Source organism: Lissotriton helveticus, chromosome 5_1 (genome assembly GCF_964261635.1).
Source record: "Lissotriton helveticus chromosome 5_1, aLisHel1.1, whole genome shotgun sequence".
Classification (NCBI taxonomy): Eukaryota; Metazoa; Chordata; class Amphibia; order Caudata; family Salamandridae; genus Lissotriton; species Lissotriton helveticus.
In genome coordinates this window covers 2,037,842,978-2,037,863,857 of record NC_136065.1, presented here as the reverse complement: position 1 = coordinate 2,037,863,857, position 20,880 = coordinate 2,037,842,978, and the positions used below count along the sequence as shown (strand labels likewise).

The 20,880-nt window shown below is 43.5% G+C and overlaps 1 protein-coding gene across 1 annotated transcript in view; it reads right to left on the bottom strand.

The window, feature by feature from the left end:
• The window catches only part of LOC144756225 (butyrophilin subfamily 1 member A1-like), a 121,776-nt gene that overhangs the window by 64,158 nt on the left and 36,738 nt on the right, over positions 1-20,880 (bottom strand). The window contains exon 2 of the mRNA XM_078645842.1: positions 8,357-8,440. Coding sequence (XP_078501968.1) covers positions 8,357-8,432 — 76 coding nt within the window. The 5' untranslated portion in view covers positions 8,433-8,440. The remainder of the gene's footprint in view (positions 1-8,356; positions 8,441-20,880) is intronic.

Genomic DNA, 20,880 nt, shown 5'->3' with positions numbered 1-20,880 from the left:
CACTATAATTATGAGTAAATTCAATGCAATCGTTAATGGAATTCAAGTGCTCAGTGGCTAGTGATAACTCTTGCCTGGATCTTTTCCAAAACATGAAAATGTCATCGATATATCTTACAAACATCACAATATTGTTAATCCACAAGTTGTTAGTTAAAATGTGATCGATTTCAAACTTGTGCATAAAAAGATTAGCATAACAAGGCGCTGCAAAATTGCCCATAGAAGCAGCAGTGAGTTGCAAGAAGTACTTATTTTCCCAACATATGTGGCTTTGGTACAGAGTGTAGTCCAATAGGTCAAGTAGAAATATTTTCAAATCATCATCCAACTCAGTCTTAGTCAAAAAATGTTCAGAGGCCTCAAAGCCAAGGTCGTGTGGAATTGATGTATAAAGTGACTTGACATCTATTGTGCACAACAAAATGTTTTGGTCGTCTTCAAGATCAACGGTTCGAATTTTCAATATGAAATTGGTAGTATCTTTGATGTAGGTTGTCATTTATTATACCAGAGGTTGCAAATAACAGTCTAGGTATTTGTCAATGGGTTCATAGATAGTTCCGCATGTGGACACGATGGGTCTGAAAGGAGGTTTAGTTGGGTTTTTGTCAATTTTTGGTAACATTTAAATTCTTGGGCTTCTTGGATCATCTTTTAGAAGAGAACTCCTGCCATCTTCATTGATAGTCCCATTCATGACAGCTGTGTCTAAGATGGTTTTCAAAGATTTGACAAATTCACCAATGGGATTGTTATCGAGTTTCATATAAGTCAAAGAGTCAAACACGTGTTCGTTGACACTTTGTAGGTAGAATGATGAATCCATAATCACCAGTGTTCCTCCCTTATCAGCCTCACTGCATGTAATTTCAGGGATATTGGCAATATTTACAAGAATTCCATATTCTTTAACAGTGAGATTCAAATGTTTAGTCCTCTTGCCTTCGCACAGGTTTTGGATGGCGTGTTTAATGATGGTCTCAAAAGAATCTAACGTTTTGTGGCTTACTGGGCCCATGTAAGTACTCTTGGATTTCAGTCCTTTTAATATACCTTTGGTTCTGGGTGGTTGGTTATCCATTACATTTATGAAGAAATGCCCAAAGCCAAGGATATGCATACATTTGAAAAAGCTCACTTCGGACTCCAAACAAATCGAATGATAAGTGGGAACAAAGGATGTTCCCTTTCGTAGAGTATTAATTTCTATTTGACTCAGTTGATGGGAGGAGTTGTTCATCGCTAATTCCTGTTTCATCATGTTTTGTGACTCCTGGTCACTCTTTTTATGGCCAACGGGTCGGTTGTTGTTTCTGTTCCTGTTCTTTCCCTGCCTGGTTCGTTGTTTGGGAGTGAACTCTGTCCTAAAAGTATTCTGGAGACTACCTCTGACTATGTCACCTCCTGTGAAAACCACTTGCCCACTGCCAAGTTGCTTCATAAGTGTTCTGTCCGAGAGGAATACGCTTATTTCATTTGAGGAAAAAAGCTTACCCCTCGATATGTGAGGTCTGCCATCAGACACTCTGTTAAGCCACACTCTTCAGCGACCTCAGACATGCTGTAAAGTGCCTGAAACAAACAGGACCTTCTCCATTTTGTTTCCCAATTATTCCCTCAAATTTAGTGAAGTCAGCTTTCTATGGTACCCCATGTATCCCCTTCTCAAGCACTTCTTGTGTTCTTACCATGAGAAGAGCTAGACACCTGCTCATTAGCTTTCCAGTTTAATCACTCTCTGCTTGCAGCATTATGGAAAATGTATATAGGAAGGTTAAAATGAAGTAAATGTAGTATCGTATGCTTCCAACGTCACAGATGGCAAAGTGCTGGTCCATGGACTTCTGAATCTGCACTTAAATTATTTTGCTGCTTGCTACATGTGTGCAATAAACATTTATAAGACTTCTAAAGACTTTCTCGAGTGTTTGCTTTCTTCACCTCCAGTATGTGGCTCATCTTCCAGTATGTGATGATGAGCCTCCCACACAGGGATATGATTTGGTGAAAAACCTGGGACTATTCTTAGGCCCTTTGATGTAAACCTGACACACATTCATGTCGTATGCTGCACAGAGTTCAGCCAGACAGGGAAGACCCCTCTCCTTTTATGCCATTATTTTACGCTCTCGATAGCTAAACAACCTTCCTGTCAAGTCTGCAGATCAAAAGGATATGGCTGAGCAGCCTGTTTGAAAGAGGCCAAATGCATTACAAAACATAGCTGGGCACTGGGATACGCATGTTTATTTGTCAAACTAGGAAACACACTAAGAAATGTCAAGTCAATGTTCCAGGCATTTCTCACTGACTGGGTCCAGGTTCTGCACAGCAGTGTAGAGAAGAAAGGCTCACTTAGTTTCCAGGACTGGTGTACCTGACAGCCTGGTCCTCTGCCAGGTGGGGCGCAAACTGAAGCTCTGCATCCTTCTAGAAGATCTGAAGGAAGACCCATAAGGGAAAGCGCATGTTTGCTGAAATGAGAAGGGAACTCTGGAGGCATGCCTACAGGGCAAAACTGCCAAGAACAGGAATATACAGCCCAGCATAGTGGATAGAGGGTGTAGAAACCAACATCATCCAGCACTACATTGGGCCTGGGGGTGAATCTGCCAACTAGTTCTTTAGTACTACCTGTTAGGAACCGAATCAAATTTAAGACGTTATGTATCGTCTACAAGGCACTACACCATCAAGCGCCTCAATTCCTGTGCGACCACCTTGTTCCGTACATCCCCACCCGAATGCTACGATCTGCAGGACAGAATGACCTAGTAGTGCCACGGACTAGATTGGTCAATTGGGGAGACAGACGTTTTTTAGCTGCCGCCCCAAGATTATGGAATACGCTTCCACAAACAATAAGATCAAGCCCAAATCTATTGTCCTTTAGGAAGAAATTGAAAACCTGGCTATTCAACCTCTGAAAAACTGCATAAATCATAAAGGAGGGTAAAACAGTATAGCGCCGAGACGCCTGCGGGCAATTGTTCGCGCTTAATAAATGCCAAAAATAAATAAATAAAATAAATAGTAAGTGCCTTATTGACATTGACCCTGCCCCACGTGTTGCGCCTGGTTGCCTCCATTTTTGCGCTGCTTGGCCCCTTTGTTTACCTAAAAGAATATAATCAGAATGGTGAGGCATTAAACCTCATAATCTAAGCTAGAATCAACTAAGAGTGTGACAAATTGCCCCTGTGCAACCTATGCTTACAATCACAAACCGCAGATACCTTCAGCACTCACTGCCAGTGGAGTGGGCCCAGGGATCCAGGTGCACTGGCACTTGATGACAACAACAGTCACCCTGATCTGCAGATCTCTGGGTGAGCTCTTGAAACCCCTTTTGTGTGGCCCACTTGGAGGTGGCTGATAAGTGCAGAGGGCCCCATCTCCTGAAGTGGCCCATCATGGCATCTGCTCTGGCCATTCCAGGTGGCCGGCCTTGCGCTCAGTGACTGGTTGCTTTCCCCTAAGTGCGGGTGCAGCTGAGCGGACTGACATTAAGAGTGGACAGAGGCCCCAAGTGCTACAGAGGCAACAAAATTAGTGCTGGGGATGAGAACTAACTGAAAAGACAAGCTAGAATGTTCACACTGGACAGAAAGTTGACCCTGGGCATCACCCAGAGTTGCTGATATTGGTTGTTAAACACTTTACTTCATAAATATACTGATCCTAGTACATAAACAAAACCTTGTGTACAATCTATTGCTATACCTTAAGTGTAGTTGTGTTCCTGTGTGTGTGTTGAGACTAAAGTACTTTTACTTACTTAAGTCAAATCATGTCTGGGCCTCAATTTATTCACAACTGCAAATACTCTTATTGAGTTTGGATTTTCTACCTGCACATCCCCTTCCTAAGTAAGCTTTGGATCACTCCATCTTATTACCAGAGGGACAAGTGCTAACATGGTGTTTTTTTTTTGTTGACATTTCTTTTATTGGGAGTTTTTCCTCTCATGGCACATTGTTATACATTTGCAATAATACATGATGACAGGAGTAAACAGGCTGTCAGTCCATATCAATGTATTGCAGATCATCCATTCTATCTTATTGTTATAATCTCTAGCAGGAGACAACATAATTACGTGGATATTACTTCTTCAGTGGACTAGTATATGTGATAATAGGCTGACCAATGCCTAGTGCCTGTATGTGTGGGTTTCCGCGAGGGCATGAAAGGAGAATTAGTCTCCCACTCTTTCCCTGTACACCTCTGCAACAAATGCCCCTGCTTGTGTTGCCAAGACTTATGAACCAATGCTTGTGGTGTTGGCTTGGGGTGTCGGGGGCGGGGGGGGTTTAACGTAGAACAATTAACTAAGGGAGAGGGGAATGGAAGGGAATCGGGGGGCCTACACGCTGTATTGTGGTAATCATGTATCACGTGGTTGGTTGCATTTTGTTTATGAAGTATCTGAGGCATCAGGAGATCAGGGAGTGTGACGTCCTAAGGAGGCTACCTCTTCCATCACTGGTCAGGGATCCAGTCTGGTGAAATCTTAGTATACGGTCGGCTCTTCATTTCCCATGGTTATGACATGCCGGCATTTTCTTGCACTATTGGGGACAGGGGTGGGGTTTGAGATTGAGACTGGGCCGCTCCGGGGGAGCCATCTGGCGTTGTTTCTTGTGTGAATTGGAACATGAGTTGTGTCGATTACATGGAGATGGGATGTTTGCGAATCCCCTTCGTTTCCTAATCTCTTAGCGTTTCTTCTTCTACCGCCCCCCATTTTTAATGCCGCATATCCAGGCTGCTTCCGGGGGTTCCTGCCGTTGCCCTTCAATGACTAAGGACCCAAACCTGCACTACACCTTCTCTGTCTTCCGCCTGCGGAAGACCCCCAAGGCACATGCCTCCCATGTGTCAACATTCGCGAGGTGGACCGTCGCCCACAGCACCTGATGGACCCTACCCCAAAAAGCCTGGATTATGGGACAGTCCCAGAACATGTGTTTGAAGTTCACCTCAGGTGTTTGGCATCTGGGGCAGGCAAAATGTGTATCCGGGTAAAATCGGTGTAGTCGATGCGATGTTAAGTATGTGCAATGTAGAATGTTGAATTGAATGTTTTTGAAGCATGCGTTTCTTGAAACCTTTTTGGGGTATTCTAGAGCCTTTTCCCATTTTTTGTCATTAAGCACTCGCCCTATCTCATGCTCCCATTTTTTACACAGGGCTTGCAAAGGGGTTGTGATCAGTTCCCTTATCGCCTTGTAATGCCACGTGACAAAGTGCCTGCCCACCGCCATACATAGGATTGTATGTAATACCGGGTGTGTCGGCGGTTCTCTCTCCGTAATGTCCCAACATTGACGGGTGCTGTCTACTAGTTGCCTATGTACCAGCAATTGTCCCGGAGGGAGATCGTAGCTGTCCATCATTTGGACATATGTTTTCAGCTGCCCATCTTCAAACAGGGATGGTGTTCTTAGTGTTCAAATTAGAGTCCTATAGCTTAGGAGGCAAAAGGACAACAAAGGTTACAAGTCCCAATTAGAGCCAAGTAACTTCTGCTTTTCCTTACCCTCATCCTATCCCCGCCACGCAAACTTCAGTTCCCGCTAGTTTGAAGTTTAAATAGGTGCCTGATATCACATCATGTACTGTAACAGCCAGGATAATTTCGCTCAGGTTAGATGGGGTAGCCAGGGGCAGGTGACAGAATGCTTCCCTGTACAACGTGGGGTGCGTCAAGGCTGTGTCCTGGCCCCCACCTTGTTCCTTTTGTTTATTAATCAGGTGGCCCAATATTTTAATAATACACAGTCTGATGCACCAATGTTGGGTGGTCGCAAATATCCTATGCTTATTTTTGCAGACGACACCCTCCTCCTTTCGAAAACAAGAGGAGGGCTCCAGGTGGCCCTGAATAGATTTTCTGAATTTTGTAATGCAAACGACTTACAAATAAATGTTGAAAAGACCAAATTTATGGTTTTTTGTAGGAAAACCCCTCCGATCTGTTCTGTGTCTCTAAACGGGGTCCAACTCGAGCAGGTCAAGGTCATGACATATCTTGGTGTGACTCTTGATCATCATCTCGACTGGAACTCCCAATTGGAGACGTCCAAATTGAAATTTAATAGGTTGGCTGGTTGTTTGCTTCTTGAGCAAAAGAACTCTTTTACAAAACATATTACCCCCGCCCTTAAGATCTATGAGGCTAAGGTCCTTTCTGCAACTTTATATGGAGCCGAAGTTTGGGGTCACAAAGATCTTTCATGCTTGGCTGTGGCGCAAAATAGGTTCCTACGGAACATGATAGGTCTCCCGCAGTCTGCACCCATTAAACCCTTGTTACTTGACCTAGGTTGTAGACCAATCAATGACTTGGCCCAGTATCGCATAGTGTCACTCTGGCGTCGCCTTTGGTCCACTCCCGAGCTTAGTCTTTTTGCTCGGGAATTAGACGAGGTAAAAGCATTATGGGGTGCACAAAAAATACACTGGTTTAGGGAAGTTAGAAACACCCTACATATGATGGGCCTTCCTGAGCTTTGGTCAAATCCAGGGGGGTCTACCTTCCCATCCAAATCTGAGTTTAAGGCGCTCTTTTGGGCATGGAAAAAATCCATCTTGGTAACCCAATCCCTGGACACTAATTTAACAGGAACATTTTTATTGCACAAGGTCACTCCCTTATTAGAGCAGTATTGGGATTTGATACCCAAGGTGTTAGATCGTAAGCTCTATCATCAGTTTCGTACTGGCACCTTGCCAGTGAATTCCTTTACTGCTAAATGGGATGTGAAGACAGGAAGTAAATGTCCCTGGTGCTCTGACCAGGAAGAAAGTATTGGTCATCTTTTCTTTGGTTGTCCTGTATACCGTGAACCTAGAAACAAGTGGCTAAAACCCATATGTGCATCTTTGAATTGTAATGGTTATCGTGATGCACTCAGGAAACTGCAAGTTGTAAGATCGGAAATTGTGGTGGTTTGTGTTGCTAAATTCCTGGGATGGTCCTGGCTGATTCGAATTAAGAGACTTAATGTACCCTTGCACTGATCGTCCCACTCAGATGTATTTTATGTATACTGTTTGTGTATTGTGTTTTTTAGTCCTAGGGATTCCTAGTGTATTTTACATTGTACATGACTGTATTGTCTTTTATGAATTCTTATTATTCGAAATAAAGACTAATTGAATGAATGAATGTAACAGCCAGGTGGGTACTGGTTGTCGCCCAATAAATTAGCTGGAATCAGCAATAGCAAATACCCTCCTTACACACCCTCTTTATACAGAAGTCTGAGCCACTTACTTGTCCTCCGTCTCTTTACTAAAACCACACAATTAACGAGAGAATAGATTGTAGCTTTTCAAAGTATTTCTTTGCAATATTGTAGTCCAACAAGCTGAACATTCCCTGAGATTAATTTAGAGTGGCAATAAAATTGTTGTCGAAAAAAGAATTTACGCTTGTTACAGCTCTACATATTGTCTCGTTTTAGAGTAAACCTCTTGCACTTTTGAATGCCAAAGAGCCCTGACTCCTAGTGCCATATTTACAGACACAAAGGTGGCCTTAATTTCTTTTCTTTTCTTCCTTTCCCTCTTCTCGCTCCATTACCATCTTCATGTGAATCCAGCATTGAAGGAACTCCATTGACTTCAAGAAGAGAAAGGCTTGGACTACTTACAGAAACTAGAACCACACAACATGCTGGCGAAGCTACCACACCTAATCTGATTGAAGGCAACCTTACAAAAGACTAAAACATGGGTGCATGGTCCTTAGAGCAGTTGGCTTACACGGTCCCAGACTGAGGATCAGTTTGTCTGCATAGGCAGCGAATTACAACAATACACTCTGAACCATTCCTCACAAATGGTGAACTCTAACTACCTTTGCAAATGTCATGTTCTGCCTTCTTGACAAGCTGAAGTAATTGTAAATTGGTAATGTAGGTAGGTTAATTGGTCCTACTTAGGCATGGCCCTGATGGTCGCCAAACGCAATATTGCCACTAGCTGGAAGTCTCCCACTCCATCCACCTTTTGGCAATGGAGCGGGGGGAATAGGTGCGAACAACAGCCTCAAGCATGGTTGGTTTTGGGGGAAATGGCTGGGCCAATTAGCCCATGACCCGACTAATAAAAGGAGCGCTGCTGTGGTTGTTTTATGTTACTGTATTGTATCAACTGAATGACAATGCCTTGTGTGAACGCTGTATACCTTTCTCAGACAAGCTTCTTGTGTATCATATTGTTTTTCTCTTTTCAAAAAATCAATACAATCTGTTTATCAAAAAGACAAAAACAGAAACCAGATACGGTAGGTTAAACCAAAAATGCTAAATAAATAAATACTACTGGCAATGATGTAACTTACCAGCTTCAATTGCTTGGAAGTTTTGAAGGCAGATGAGCGTGTAAAAAAGGGTAATGGTTGCAGTAGTGAAATCCATCTATGAGACTTAAACAGAAATAATATCTTTTAATGTGATTCATATTAGTGGGGAAAACAGACTGCAGACATCACCTAACAAGTGATCAGTTACCACGCCCCCTTGGAAGTTTGGCTCAGGACCCAACTTTTTCGTTCACCTCTAAACTCTGGGATCATCCATTCCCTATTTGAGCAAACCATGCTCTTATAACACCCTTAGGAATACCCATTTCTGGTGCAGCACAACACGTTCAACTAATTCGGGGCAAGACATTTTGCGCACACAACTTTGTGCATTAATTATCATACATAAGATACCTACAATTTGACAATAAATCAAGCACAGTATATATTTCGGGCACACTCATTACTACCAGACATATCACAAACTGCAATTGCACCCAGAGAACATCACCGTGAACAACCCAATGGTATATCACATACAAAGTGAAGATCCTAGATCTCCCTATGTGGGTTGAAGGCGAAGGCCTTTCCATTTTTATTCTCTTCTGAAGTGGATTATGGAAATAGGAACAAATACACATGCAAATAAACAATCCCAGCTCCCTCCCACTGGAATCACTGGAATGTACTGAGTGGGACAAATGCCTTTTTAGCATCATATTATACATAACTACATAAGATGGTTACAAGTAAGAAATGAATTAGTACAAAAAAATAGTTTTCAGCGACAATCGATACTATTGCCATCTCTCATTTTAAACAAGTAATCATAAAACATAGTAAAAAAGAAGAGAAATGTAATGAAGACAACACAAAATAATGGACTGACCAGAACAAAAAAAGAAAAAAAAAATTACACAAGTGTTTGATGCAACCTTTAAATATAATATCAAAATCAAGAGAGAAAACTGCATGGAGGTTGGTCACTGAGGACGCTCAACAATCTTCATACAAATCCTATTGAGAAACTCATTGGTGCATCACCGTTTCTGTAGTTAATTTTGGTACCGGTCAATACCAGTACTGCTCCTTATAGGACAGTCTGACATTTGATCTCCACAGCCTAAGGACACATGTTATTTTTATTTTATTAACGTTTCTCGCGAGGCACTTCAATGGGTACGACAGATTCAGCTCGAAAGAGGGTGATGCATCGTCTGTGACTTAAACCACTAAATACTTGAACCCGTCGGGAAAGACAGGCATCCCCGAAGCCCATGACCTATCTTGTTGGCAGGGAGCAATGGGGTAGATCGAACATTTGTAGACTGGGGAGGATCCAAAAATCTGTAAAATCTGGAGAACTCTAGGCCCGATGAGTCTGGATCATGTAGGAAAAGCAGGATGCCATCAGCATACAGCGAAATTCTGTCACTCACCTCAGAGGACCACTGAAAACCTCTAATCAACGTGATGACTCTTATCCAGGCCCCTACGGGCTAAATCACTACACGCACACATACAAAAAGTAGGGCTGACGGTTGACAGCCCTGTTGGGTGCCTCGTGCTATAAGAAACTACTCTGAGGTTATCCCCCCAACACGCACCCTGGCCTCCAGATTCACATACAAATGGAGTACACAGCCAATAAATCTCAGGCCGAACCTCACTCGGGCCGGAGGGCAAATATGTATTCCCAGTCTACTGAGTCGAAAGCCTTCCTGAGATCAATGGAAAGCAAGGCCTTGTGGACTCGGAAGGTTTTACTCAGTATGATCCAGTGTGTACTCTTGGCAAGTTGTCACTTTCAACGGCCAGTTCTACATGCAAGTAAAGGGCACCGCCATGGGATGTCCTTATGCCCCAGAAATGGCGGTGCTCTTCATGGCGCAGTATGAGGAAAGGTTCGTGGACATGAATAACCCTTTTAAACATCAAATACTACAGTGGTACAGGTACATAGACGACGTCTGGCTCCTGTGGCAGGGGAGTCAGACCGAGTTATTGGCCTTTCATGGATGGCTCAATACTAGGCACAGAGATATAAAATTCTCGATAGAAAATAGCCCTAGTCATATGACTTTTTTGGATATTGAAATGAGGTGTGTAGACTGGAGGTTGGTTTCGTCTTTGTTCAGGAAGGCCACTGACGGAAACACGATTTTACACCACAGAAGCGCACATCCCCGCAGTCTAAAAGCTAATTTACCCTATGGGCAATTATTAAGAATAAGACGGAATTGCTCAGAAATACAAAACTATGAGCTGCATGCCCAAGCATTTTGCTGTGATATGCAAGAGCGTGGTTATCCACGTAAGCTCCTCAAACACTCTCTTAAGCGTGCAAAATATACGCCTAGAGAATGTCTACTGCAAACCAAACAGCGAGTACCTCTAGAGAAACTTGTGTGCGTCACTACCTTCTGTCCGGACACCCACAAATTGAGACAGGCTGTATTAAAGAATTGGCATTTGTTGGAGGGGCTGAGCTGCCTGTTCCCCAAACCAATTTTTGCATACAGAAAAGACCGCAGCATTGGCCAGGAACTCATCCGAGCTGACGTGGTTATTCCCAAGCCCAAAAGCGACTTATTGGCGCAATGGAATCTCAAGCCTATCGAGGGTCACCACAAGTGTGGTAACTGCATCGCCTGCTCTAGCACAATAGAAGGCGACAAGTTTGTACACCATGGGACCAAGTGGAAGCACAAAGAATTTTCTAATTGTAGAACAAAGAACGTTGTGTACTTGATTCTATGTCCGTGCCAACTAATTTATATTGAAAAAACCAGCCAGCAAGTCAACCACAGAATAAGTCAGCACCGATCGCGGATTAAGAAAAAGGTCATGTCTGCTCCAATGGTGGAGCATTTCTGCGAGAAGTCTCACAATGAGCAAGAATTCAAATGGTCTGTCCTATACACTGTAAACTCCAGGTCAAAATGCCATGACGTCGAACGCGTTCTGTTACAAAAAGAAGCGTATCTAATTTTAAAGTTCAATAGTGCACAGACTGGTTTAAACAACCTGTCTGAGATAGCGCATATTTGATCACATCGGTCCTGATTTGCATCGGTTAGACATCCCTGGCTTGCCCGCTGGTCTTGGTCCTCTATTGCAGGAGAACAGATCACTGACCCAGAGAAGCCACCCAAAATTCTAGTACAATCTAGCGTACTCATCCTTTGTTTTAAAATACATGATACAATAAACAATTGGAAGGACGTACCCATTAGCTTTAGACTAAGATAAGGTGCTGTAGACAGCACTTCTAGCCTTCATTTTCAAGCAAATGTGACTCATGGGACTACATGCCCCATAATACATCGGTATAGCTTTTGCATATAACAAACAGAAAATAGCGGCGGCCATCTTTACTGAGAGAAATTCGAATCCCACAGCACAGAGCAGCAGCTCCAGCCACAGGTATTTGTCCCACTTGCACTAATACGCGCTTGCTGAGCGCTGAATCAGTTAAAATATTCTACTAAGGGTGCGCTTTGTTTTTCTTTGTAGAATGCTGAAATCAACAATTCCATTTAAGCGCAAATGAGAGATTAAATCAAGGTAGGCAATCCCTTCTCAAATTCTCCAAGCGAGTGTTTAACATAATGTGCACACCGCTAAGCGTCTGAATATTAATCTTTCCCATATCTCAGAACCCAAACTGATGGTCACGCCGCTTTTAATGGACCTTGCCAGCACTCGGCACTACTGAAAGTAAAAGGTATGCTTCCACTCCCCAACTTGTTTTAGCTAGTGAATATATTGTACCAATCTCGTAATGATAAAAATTAAAAACATCCCTTAAATTCTTTTAGGCTTCTCTGCCTGGCCACGTTATTTCATTTAAACGGACCCCCAAAAGACTCGATCTGAAATTCAACACTGCGCAGCCTTAGTATGTAGCGCACACCGACATTACAGCTACTGTATGATAAAAAGGAGCCCACACACTAGATTAAGCAAAACATTGCTTTTGTATCCCACAGATACAAGATACATACAGCCCTGATGACAGACCAGTGACTCCAGTCTGGTCTAGAAACGCGTCGGCAGTATTGGTTGGGAGACAAAGTATTACTGTTGCACTAAAGCTAGGACCGGCTGGTCCAGCACTAAAATATACAAGATATTTAATCATTTATCTTCCCAACCCCTAGTTTCTCTCATTCAGTGTTTGTTAGCTTTTTGTTGTTCGTAAATTGATATGTTTGTATTATTATTTTTTCAATAATGTCTGATGTGAGAATATTTTCTATTGTGTGTTCTAATAATTTCTAAATGTGTAAATAGTCTTTGCCCTTAATGTTTGCTAACATTAGTCCAGCCTTGTAAATATTTGTAAATATTTGCAATCAATGTCTTTTTTCTGTCAGCAATGTTTTCAAATTATAGAAAATACAAAATGATTGACACAGAAAAATGGTGTCCAGGGAAGCGATAATAAAGTGTTTCTTACCCTATATCAAAAAAATGTATTGAGTAACTGTGGTTTGGGCATTTTGTGTTGTTTACTAATGTCATTAGGTCTAGCCCTCACCACATAAAGGACCCAACCCCTTTTGTTCCCAATTGATAGAGCGGGTGCATACCCGCGAGGGTCTTTGGACTGAATATAGTCCTTTGATTAAAATAGAGTCATTTGACTGGAGGGACTTTCAGTCTCTCCACAATATGGCAGAAAAAGATACTCTGTCTTTCACTGAGACACATATTCAAAATTTGATAGCTTCATCTCCTTTTTCCTCGGTAGCTTTGAGCACTAGCGCAAAAGAGCAGAACGAATCAGACAAGTTGATTCGACTACGCAAAAAACACGCAAGAACAGAGCTACACGGTTACTTTCTCTTGAAGCACCTCAAGGGTGGAACGATCCCTTGGGGCCTCCAGGTGAAAAACGTGCCTGTCATCTTTACAGAAGACCCTGAATATAAAAAAGGTTTTAGCTACATTAATACCAAATGCAGCCGGGACCTTATGGTCCATACCATTGAAATGGCACAACGTTTATGCAACAAGGAAGCACAAGAAATAGAGGAATTGACCAAGTCCATTGAGACCAGCCAGGTGGTCACCGATGCAAAGTCCCTTCTGGACAAAATAGACAAAGATATTCAAATCTTTAAGGACAACACTATAATTGACAAAAACAACAGATATGAGCGCGACGTCAAGTCGTTTAAAATAGAACAAGTGTATCCATTTCTACGCGAGGATTACTATTCACAATCAGATTCGCGTCAGGCCTTATCAACATATCAGGGCAGATCTAGAAACCGATTTAGTACTTTCTCAAGCACATCTTCCTCAGATTCATCGGGGTCTAACAACAGCAATCAAAAGAAGGGAGTGTCTTTTTTAGACAAAGGCAAACAAACAAAACCCAGGTACAAGGTACCATGGGAAATGCGAACCCGGAGCAGCAATTACAAGTCATAGGTAACTCCTCGACTGTAGTTAATTTGTCATCTAGAGTTCTGTCTACGGAGGAGGAAACAGTACTCAATCTTGGTCTAAAATTCGTACCTAGTAGGAACACCGACTTCACTAAATTGAAAATGGAAGCAATAGAATTTTGCCGCAAAATCAGCTTTAAGGCGTTTTTCGCCAATGCTCCATTAACTTCTAGTGTAGAAACAACCGGTTTGAGGAACAAATCTACTTTTGTTCCTTACACTAACATCCCAAAACAGGTTCAAGCTTTCGAACAGACATTATTGTCTTCCATCACTAAGATGGAGAAAGCCAAGATCTTTAACAAACAAAATATGAGTAAACAAGCACTGGCGTTGCCAATAGGTTTCGCATTTAGAAAGTTGGAGCTATTGGTTTTGTAAATGACATTTTATATTTATATATCGTTATTGGCATTGTCAATAACAATATATAAATATAAAATGTAATTTACAAAACCAATAGCTCCAACTTTCCAAATGCGAAACCTATTGGCAACGCCAGTGCTTGTTTTTAGTTACTCTGTGTACTTGGATAAGAGCCTGGAGAGCATGCTGCAGATCCCAGACGAGAGGTCCAGTCATGCGAGACATGCAGTGACCTCATTCAGACAGACAAGCCACGAGAGGTGAAACATTGTGCTGTCTGCGGAAAGCTACAAGGTGACATCATCAAGTTACTCACTGGATGTAAAGAGTCTCTGCATACTATGACACTCCACATGCATGCTGGGATGGAGACGTTTCACTCTAACAGAAGCACCTACTATATTAGATCTACACATCGACTAGCTGCCTTATTGACAGGGGGCATGGGGATGCAAGCACTTAAGAGCTATTCAACGAAGACATTGTTTAGCCACAGACCAACTAGTGATTTTTGCAATTGCTATTAAGACTTTGTACAGAGTCAAGTCAGGGACTTCACCGGCTACTATGCTGTTCAGCAAGAGCCAGACTGCGTTCCTGCGTCACAACGGAGCCCGCCTACTTATGCCTTAGTCCAAGTGGAGCCCGAGGTCAAGCTGGTGTTTGGACGGCAGTTTATTCACTCCTCGACGATGATACCCCAATGCGTAGGAAATTACTGATGCAGCTAGACTGCATCTTTGGAGTAACTACGCAGTGTAAACTTGAGCAGATGTCAGGCCGACTTACGCCTTGGCCCCAATCGAGGCTTGAAGAGGTGCAGTCATCAGGAAAGAAGTTCAAACCTTGGTCCTTGTGTGCAGTTGGACTCAGGAAATGTCAGAGCATTTTTTTTTCTCCAGACACGTGGAAAGCCTTTTAACAGCCGAGGAGAAGGAAAAAAAAAGCCAGTTAACTTTAAAATTACGTTTACAATGTCTGGAAAACGCAGGGAGAGCACACGAGGCAGTTTCTGTGCAGAGCAAACTTTAATCATTGAGCCGGATGGGGGCGGGAGAGCCTGGTGGGGGGCGCATTACCGACGTAATGCTGGCAAATGGCCGGAGGGAAGCCGGATGGGGGCGGGAGAGCCTGGTGGGGGGGGGGCGGGAATGCGAGCGACGGGAGGAGAAGTTGATGCAGGCGGAATAGGGAGATGCGCGTGCTTGTGTGGTCACGTGACCCGCTTTTGTGGCCACGTGACCTCACATGCACTGTGAAGAAACCGCAGTGGTTTCACTACTCGATCGAGTCCTTGAATTTTCGCCTATTACATTCGCAAGCGAATGATAATAGGCGAAACCTAAAAACAGAGAGACATAATAGGTTCGCTCAAAAATGACCCTTCCATAGTTATTAAACCGGCGGACAAGGGCGGGGCGATAGTCATCTGGCCCCGCCAGATGTACCTGTCAGAGGGTGGCAAGCAGGTCAACAACACCATCTGGTATCGCGCACTAACAGAGGACCCTACAAAGGATATTCAGGGACAAATTGCGAGAGTCTTGGACTCCGGCAAAGAAAGTGGTTTCCTGGGTAATAAGGAGTATGATTACCTCCTAAAGAAGTACCCCAGGACTCCTGTCCTCTATCTTCTTCCGAAGATACACAAGAGCTTGACAGAGCCCCCCGGACGTCCCATCGTGTCGGGCTGTGACTCTTGTTTAGAGCCAATAGCGCAATACGTGGATTTCTTTTTAAAGCCATTTGTGTGCCAGGTTAAAACTTATTTGCGCGATACAACCGATTTTTTGAACAAAGTCGAAGGTACCATCTTTGATCCGCAATCGCAAATCATGGTTACAATGGACGTTACGTCCTTGTATACCCAATTCCCCCAGGAAGAAGCCTTAGAAGTCATGCAGATATATCTGGACATGAGAGAAAGACCACATCGAGTTCAGACTGCCTTCATTTTAGAATTGGCAGCAGTAGCACTGAAGAGAAATTACTTCACTTTCAACGGCCAGTTCTACATGCAAGTGAAGGGCACCGCCATGGGATGTCCTTCTGCCCCAGAAATGGCGGTGCTCTTCATGGCGCAGTATGAGGAAAGGTTCGTGGACATGAATAACCCTTTTAAACATCAAATACTACAGTGGTACAGGTACATAGACGACGTCTGGCTCCTGTGGCAGAGGAGTCAGACCGAGTTATTGGCCTTTCATGGATGGCTCAATACTAGGCACAGAGATATAAAATTCTCGATAGAAAATAGCCCTAGTCATATGACTTTTTTGGATATTGAAATGAGGTGTGTGGACGGGAGGTTGGCTTCGTCTTTGTTCAGGAAGGCCACTGACAGAAACACGATTTTACACCACAGAAGCGCACATCCCCGCAGTCTAAAAGCTAATTTACCCTATGGGCAATTATTAAGAATAAGACGGAATTGCTCAGAAATACAAGACTATGAGCTGCATGCCCAAGCATTTTGCTGTGATATGCAAGAGCGTGGTTATCCACGTAAGCTCCTCAAACACTCTCTTAAGCGTGCAAAATATACGCCTAGAGAATGTCTACTGCAAACCAAACAGCGAGTACCTCTAGAGAAACTTGTGTGCGTCACTACCTTCTGTCCGGACACCCACCAATTGAGACAGGCTGTATTAAAGAATTGGCATTTGTTGGAGGGGCTGAGCTGCCCGCTCCCCAAACCAATTTTTGCATACAGAAAAAACCGCAGCATTGGCCAGGAACTCATCCGAGCTGACGTGGTTATTCCCAAGCCCAAAAGCGACTTATTGGCGCAATGGAATCTCAAGCCTATCGAGGGTCACCACAAGTGTGGTAACTGCATCGCCTGCTCTAGCACAATAGAAGGCGACGAGTTTGTACACCATGGGACCAAGTGGAAGCACAAAGAATTTTCTAATTGTAGAACAAAGAACGTTGTGTACTTGATTCTATGTCCGTGCCAACTAATTTATATTGAAAAAACCAGCCAGCAAGTCAACCACAGAATAAGTCAGCACCGATCGCAGATTAAGAAAAAGGTCATGTCTGCTCCAATGGTGGAGCATTTCTGCGAGAAGTCTCACAATGAGCAAGAATTCAAATGGTCTGTCCTATACACTGTAAACTCCAGGTCAAAATGCCATGACGTCGAACGCGTTCTGTTACAAAAAGAAGCGTATCTAATTTTAAAATTCAATATTGCACAGACTGGTTTAAACAACCTGTCTGAGATAGCGCATATTTGACCACATCGGTCCTGATTTGCATCGGTTAGACATCCCTGGCTTGCCCGCTGGTCTTGGTCCTCTATTGCATGAGAACAGGTCACTGACCCAGAGAAGCCACCCAAAATTCTAGTACAATCTAGCGTACTCATCCTTTGTTTTAAAATACATGATACAATAAACAATTGGAAGGACGTACCCATTACCTTTAGACTAAGATAAGGTGCTGTAGACAGTACTTCTAGCCTTCATTTTCAAGCAAATGTGACTCATGGGACTACATGCCCCATAATGCATCAGTATAGCTTTTGCATATAACAAACAGGAAATAGCGGCGGCCATCTTTACTGAGAGAAATTCGAATCCCACAGCACAGAGCAGCAGCTCCAGCCACAGGTATTTGTCCCACTTGCACTAATACGTGCTTGCTGAGCGCTGAATCAGTTAAAATATTCTACTAAGGGTGCGCTTTGTTTTTCTTTGTAGAATGCTGAAATCAACAATTCCATTTATGCGCAAATGAGAGATTAAATCAAGGTAGGCAATCCCTTCTCAAATTCTCCAAGCGAGTGTTTAACATAATGTGCACACCGCTAAGCGTCTGAATATTAATCTTTCCCATATCTCAGAACCCAAACTGATGGTCACGCCGCTTTTAATGGACCTTGCCAGCACTCGGCCCTACTGAAAGTAAAAGGTATGCTTCCACTCCCCAACTTGTTTTAGCTAGTGAATATATTGTACCAATCTCGTAATGATAAAAATTAAAAACATCCCTTAAATTCTTTTAGGCTTCTCTGCCTGGCCACGTTATTTCATTTAAACGGACCCCCAAAAGACTCGATCTGAAATTCAACACTGAGCAGCCTTGGTATGTAGCGCACACCGACATTACAGCTACTGTATGATAAAAAGGAGCCCACACACTAGATTAAGCAAAACATTGCTTTTGTATCCCACAGATACAAGATACATACAGCCCTGATGACAGACCAGTGACTCCAGTCTGGTCTAGAAACGCGTCGGCAGTATTGGTTGGGAGACAAAGTATTACTGTTGCACTAAAGCTAGGACCGGCTGGTCCAGCACTAAAATATACAAGATATTGAATCATTTATCTTCCCAACCCCTAGTTTCTCTCATTCAGTGTTTGTTAGCTTTTTGTTGTTCGTAAATTGATATGTTTGTATTATTATTTTTTCAATAATGTCTGATGTGAGAATATTTTCTATTGTGTGTTCTAATAATTTCAAAATGTGTAAATAGTCTTTGCCCTTAATGTTTGCTAACATTAGTCCAGCCTTGTAAATATTTGTAAATATTTGCAATCAATGTCTTTTTTCTGTCAGCAATTTTTTCAAATTATAGAAAATACAAAATGATTGACACAAAATAATGGTGTCCAGGGAAGCGATAATAAAGTGTTTCTTACCCTATATCAAAAAATTGTATTGAGTAACTGTGGTTTGGGCATTTTGTGTTGTTTACTAATGTTATTAGGTCTAGCCCTCACCACATAAAGGACCCAACCCCTTTTGTTCCCAAGTGGCCCAGTGAGGCATGAACCCTTACTGGGTGATCAGGTGGACCAGATGCGTAATGACTACCAAGAGTCGGTTGGCCAACATCTTGGCACAAATTTTCACCTCTGAATTTAACAGTGATTTTGGCCGAAAGTGCTCACCACACGTACCCTCCATACCGGGTTTCGGTATCACCACTATTTCTGCAGTCCTAAGGTCATGGGGTAATTCACCCCTCTCTAAAGCTTCCTTAAAGGTCTCCAGTTACAGAGGACTGGTTTTAGGCCACGCCAAGCGCCAAAACTCCACCGGGAAACCATTGGGCCCAATTGTAGCTGTGCCAGAGCTGTGTGCCCTTAGTCGCAGGTAACATCAATTTCCAGTGATTGAGATACTCTGTGGACAATCGAGGCATCGCCAGTTCCAGCACAAATGTGTGCAGGTCAAAGCAAGGGATCTGCGCTGTACAATTGCCGATAGTAGGAAGCGAAGGCGCGCGCAATTATTTCACTCATGGTCACACGCGCCCCATCTTCCGCTTCCAAATAGGCTACAGAGTGTCTAGGGGTGCATATCCAATATCGGATCTTACTCGCCTTTTCCCCCCATGTAAATTCTACTGCGAGTGGCCATCCACACCTCTCTCGCCTCCTTCGTGAGCTCCTTTTGAAGCAGGGTCGGTATGTGTAACGAATCCTGCGAAAGAACATCCTGCAACACGGTCAAATAGCAGCCCACCAGGTCAGATATGCTTTCCCCAAGGTCATTGACCGTACACCGGCCTTGCTTTTTCGGACCTTTAGTGTAGCTAATAATGTCTCCCCGTAACTGTAGCTTTCTGGGTCTCCTATAATGTACCCTGGGAAGCCAATGACCCTTGTTATCAGCGAGGAACCACGGGCACGCTTGTTGGCACATTTCCCTAAAGACTTCTTTTTGAAAATTTCAGCCATTTAGGCGCAAACCCATCGCTGCCTGGACTCCAAGCCAAGTCTATTGCCACCGGTAAATGGCCAGAAAGTCCCCGGGCTAGCAATCTAACATCTAAGACCCGGCAGCCTTCTCTCCGATGCATAAGAAAGTAGTCCAGCTAGGAGAATGAACTGGGTGTCCCTGAATAAAAAGTATGTCACCTCTCCCCCGGGTGATGCGCCCTCCACAAGTCAGCCAGATGCAGATGCAGATTGTAAATAATGGTTGCAAGGAGAGTCTAGACTCTACCTATGTCCATAGTGGTCGAGGAGCGGTCGAGGTTGGCTTCACACACCCCACTGAGGTCACGGCCGAGCAGTCATTGCCCCTCCCCCCCCCGAAAGCTTGTGTATAAGGTCCCCCAGTTTAGCAAATAGATGAGACATGAGGGGTGGAGGGGCATAGTCGCATGTTAAGGAAATAGGGAGACTGTAGGGTGCCTGTTCCTGCCAAGTATCGGCCCAACCGATCTTTCCAAGCCTTAGAGATCCCCAAGGGCATACGTCTTCTGATCAGATGGCCACACCATGAGACCCTCTGTGGAGTGATACACCTAAACAAACATTTGCGTGCCAGGAAGGGGGCATTTATTACCCAGGAGATGGGTCTTCTGTAGCATCGGATTTTGAGGTCACTCTAGCATTGCCCCTCTCATGATTTGGTCTAGCATTCCGTAAACATTCCAAGAAAAGACTTCAAGTGTGTCAGTGTTTACGTGAACCCTCGTATTGACCCTCTGGTTAACTGTTAGCCGTGGTCTAGCTGTGTCTGTGTTTTATGCTTAAGGATCTTGTGAGTCCATTGCATGTCTGTGCCCACCGCCCTTACCTACAAAAAGGACAAAAACCATACACTTAACCCCCCGCTCCCGTAACTCCCTCCCCATACTCCGTGTACTGGAAGTATCTGTTGTGGTGCAACTAGGAACCAGAGCCAACAGGGCTAAAGTGTGATGTATATCACCCCCTCCGTGCAAACCCCCCTGTTCAACTATAGCCATCCCCTACGAAAAGAAAATGGGA